We start from the raw sequence: 3262 nt of genomic DNA on the forward strand, positions 1-3262 counted from the left end.
TAGCAGCCCGACCCTTTGGGCCTGGCCTGGGAACTGGGGCAAAGTTGGGGGGGGGTCCACGCCTGCGGCCCCCGGGGGGGACTCTGACCCGTGCTCTCCCCTCAGGATGCAGCGCCGAAGCTTCCTCCTCCTCGCCCTTCTCGCCTTGCTGGCGCTCACCTCCGTGGTGGCCAAAAAGAAAGGTGATGCGGCGGGAGCGGGGGACTGAAAGGGGGCCGGAGGCCAGGTGAGGCCAGACCACAGGAAGGGTGAGTCCTGAGCTCTGTTCCCCGGCGTTGCAGACAAAATGAAGAAGGGAGGCCCAGGGAACGAGTGTGCCGAGTGGACCTGGGGGCCCTGCACCCCCAGCAGCAAGGACTGCGGCGTGGGATTCCGCGAGGGCACCTGCGGGGCCCAGACGCAGCGCATCCGGTGCCGGGTGCCCTGTAACTGGAAGAAGGAGTTTGGAGGTGAGGTGGGGTCCCCGCGGAGGGTAGGCGGGGGCCCAGCTTCAAAGGCCCCTTCACAGGCTGCCCAGCCCTAACCTCCCGGGCTCTCCCGCCAGCCGACTGCAAGTACAAGTTTGAGACCTGGGGGGCGTGTGATGGGGGCACAGGCACCAAAGCCCGCCAAGGGACCCTGAAGAAGGCGCGATACAATGCCCAGTGCCAGGAGACCATCCGAGTGACCAAGCCCTGCAGCCCCAAGACCAAAGCCAAGGCCAAAGGTTAGCAAGGCGGGGTCGGTAGGGATGGGATTGTCACAGGTGGCTGCCCCCACCTGTGAAGGCAGTGAAGCTGCCGTTTTTGGATACTGGCCAGTGACTTCTTGATGTCTACACTGTCTTTCTATAGGCAGAGACCTTAGGTGGGTGGTACTGAGAGCTCTGCAGATGGAGTTTGGGAGGTTGAAACCCTGGCTCAAGTAAAGACAAGTCAGTGGTTCTGTTGGAGCCTTTGGCTTAGGATCCAGGGCAGTGGGCCTGGAAGGGCCTGGCTTTGTCATTTCCCGCAGGTGGGGCAGTTTCTAGCTGGGAAGGACTTCTTTACTGCCTCTATCCCTTAGCTTCCTTCCTGACTCCTGACAGTCCTGGAGGCCAAGCAGGCAGAGGGGCATATGCCCACTTCCCAGGTGAAGGGACTGAGGCTGTGTTTCAGGGCTGCTGGGGCTAGGACTGAGACTGGGAACTGGGAGGTTTTCTGATTTCCCAACGGAAGTCTAAGCTGGCGGAGTGAAGAGCGTCCCAGGGCATCACAATGGCTGCCCTGGCCCAGGGGCTTCCCGGCGGGCTGATGGAGAACCACCAGGGGGCAGACTTTTGTTTTCTCTAATGTGCGCGCTGCAGGGAAGGGTGGGGGGGTCTCCACTGGGTCACCCGAACCCTGCTAATGCAGTGTTTCTTTCTTGTTTTATAGCTAAGAAAGGGAAGGAAAAGGACTACCGGCCAGGCCCGGATGCCAAGGCACCCCGGCTTCACTCGGAGGCCCGGCCCACGCCCTCCCTCCACAGGCTCAAGATGTTACCCACCAGTGCCTTCTGCCTCCTCGTTAGCTTTATCAATCATGCCCTGCTTCTTCCCTTTCACTTGCCCACATCACCCCAAGTGCCCAAAGTGGGGAGGGACAAGGGATTCTGGGCAGCTTGAGCACCGCCCCCCCGCAAAGGTATTTGATTCCCCTGTACCCACTTTTCTTTTTCCCCTACTGGATGCCGTTACTAAGAAATAAATAAAATAAATATCTTTTTGTTCCCAATAAAAGCTTTTCTTTTAATATATAAAAGCCCCTCCCAGGGAGTTTGCTGTGGTGATTTGTTGGAAGTGGGAGGATGGAGGAGAGAGAGGTGTGGAGGGAACAGTGGCTTTTGGGGGTTTGGCGGTGAGTGCTTCTCCAGAGCTCATGGAGAAAGAACGGTTATGAACATTTCTTCCAGGGGCCCCTCTTGACCCCTGGAAGGGTGCCCCCGGTCAAGTCCCCTGAGCCCTTCAGTCCTGTTTCTCCAGGGCCAGGCCAGGGGTGGGAGGGAACCCGGGGGCGATAGGACTGACTCCCCCATCTCAGTTTCCCCCAGGTCAGGATCTTTGGGTCCAGCCCTGCCCATCCCCCCTGCCCCCATCAAGGAAGACTCTTGGGATCAAATCCACCCCACCTGGGGGTTTCTCCCTGGTGACCCACCGAAGCATCCCTCATACTCCGCAGAGGCCAGTGCGAATACCCCTCGCAGTCCCACCTTCACTACACATGACCCAGGACAAGCCCCCTCTTTGGGGAGAGGGTCAACTCCACAGAAGGATGGAACCGCTCAGCTCAGCCTTGGGTGGGAGGTGGCGGACCCCAGTTCCTGAGTGAACCCCTGATCTCCCCACTGGCCCATCCTGAATGTGACCCAGGCGTGCTATAAAGGGTATGTTCAGGGCCCACTCTGCCTGGCTTCCAGCCAGCCCACCCCCCACACCCACCCAACCAGAGCCTGGCTGAGTAGCTGCAGCAAGGGGAGTCTCTGCCCCTGGAGTGGCATTTAGGAGGAGGGGCCGAGCCTACATGCGGGACTGTCGGGGGCAGAAAGCACCGGTTACAGCAGAATAGGGGTCCCTCCCCTTCCATTCCCTTCCTGAGCCTCCTTTCCCAACCACTGGCCCTCTTGCTCCTCCCAAAGGAGGCTCTGCTCCCCTCCAGATGTCCCTTCTTTCAGCCATGCCAGCCAGTCACAGTGGGGCAAGGTGCCCAGGTAGGCCAGTGCCCCCCAGCTCCCTGAGGCAGGACAACAGAGATGGGTCAGACTGTCCGGCTCAGTCACCTTCTGGGGCTGATCCTCCTCGGCCTGAGCAGAGACCTGGTCTCGGAATCCAGCCAGAGCTTCTTCTGAGCCTCACAGGGTCTTGGGGACCTCAGTTCTCTTCGGAGAACCTGAACACTGAGAAGTGCCTCCAAATCTCTCCGGGACATCAGCTGAGCCACGTGGCCACCCGCACACGCACCAGCACCTCCAGCGGCACCCCTGCCTGCCTACCTGGCAGTGCCGATGTTTCGATACTGGCAGAGCAGCAGGTGCCGGAAGGTCTTTTTAAAGGTGGCGTTGCAGAGGGCGTAGCAGGCCGGGTTGATGGTGCTGTTGACGTAGCAGAGCCAGTAGCCGATGGACCACACCGTCTCGGGGATGCAGCTCTGGCAGAAGGTGTTCACCAGGACCATGACGTTGTAGGGCGTCCAGGTGAGGATGAAGGCCAGCAGGATGGCGAAGATGGTCCGAGTCACCTTGCGCTCCCGGGCCGCCATCTGCCGCT

General features: G+C 60.1%; 2 protein-coding genes across 5 annotated transcripts in view; one reads left to right on the forward strand and one right to left on the reverse strand.

The window, feature by feature from the left end:
• Positions 1–1760, forward strand: part of MDK (midkine (neurite growth-promoting factor 2)) — a 2772-nt gene extending 1012 nt beyond the window's left edge. For all 4 annotated transcript variants that reach the window (XM_010842344.1, XM_010842342.1, XM_010842343.1 and 1 more), the window contains exons 2-5: positions 106–182; positions 282–449; positions 545–706; positions 1395–1760. In XM_010842344.1, the coding sequence (XP_010840646.1) occupies positions 107–182; positions 282–449; positions 545–706; positions 1395–1624 (636 nt within the window). In that variant the 5' untranslated portion in view covers position 106 and the 3' untranslated portion in view covers positions 1625–1760. The remainder of the gene's footprint in view (positions 1–105; positions 183–281; positions 450–544; positions 707–1394) is intronic.
• Positions 1761–2984: 1224 nt separating this feature from the next.
• Positions 2985–3262, reverse strand: part of CHRM4 (cholinergic receptor, muscarinic 4) — a 1583-nt gene continuing 1305 nt past the window's right edge. Inside the window, exon 2 of the mRNA XM_010842338.1 lies at positions 2985–3262. This exon is cut by the window's right edge and continues 17 nt beyond it. Coding sequence (XP_010840640.1) covers positions 2985–3262 — 278 coding nt within the window.

This window comes from Bison bison, unplaced genomic scaffold (genome assembly GCF_000754665.1).
Source record: "Bison bison bison isolate TAMUID 2011002044 unplaced genomic scaffold, Bison_UMD1.0 scf7180017864178, whole genome shotgun sequence".
NCBI classification, from domain to species: Eukaryota; Metazoa; Chordata; class Mammalia; order Artiodactyla; family Bovidae; genus Bison; species Bison bison.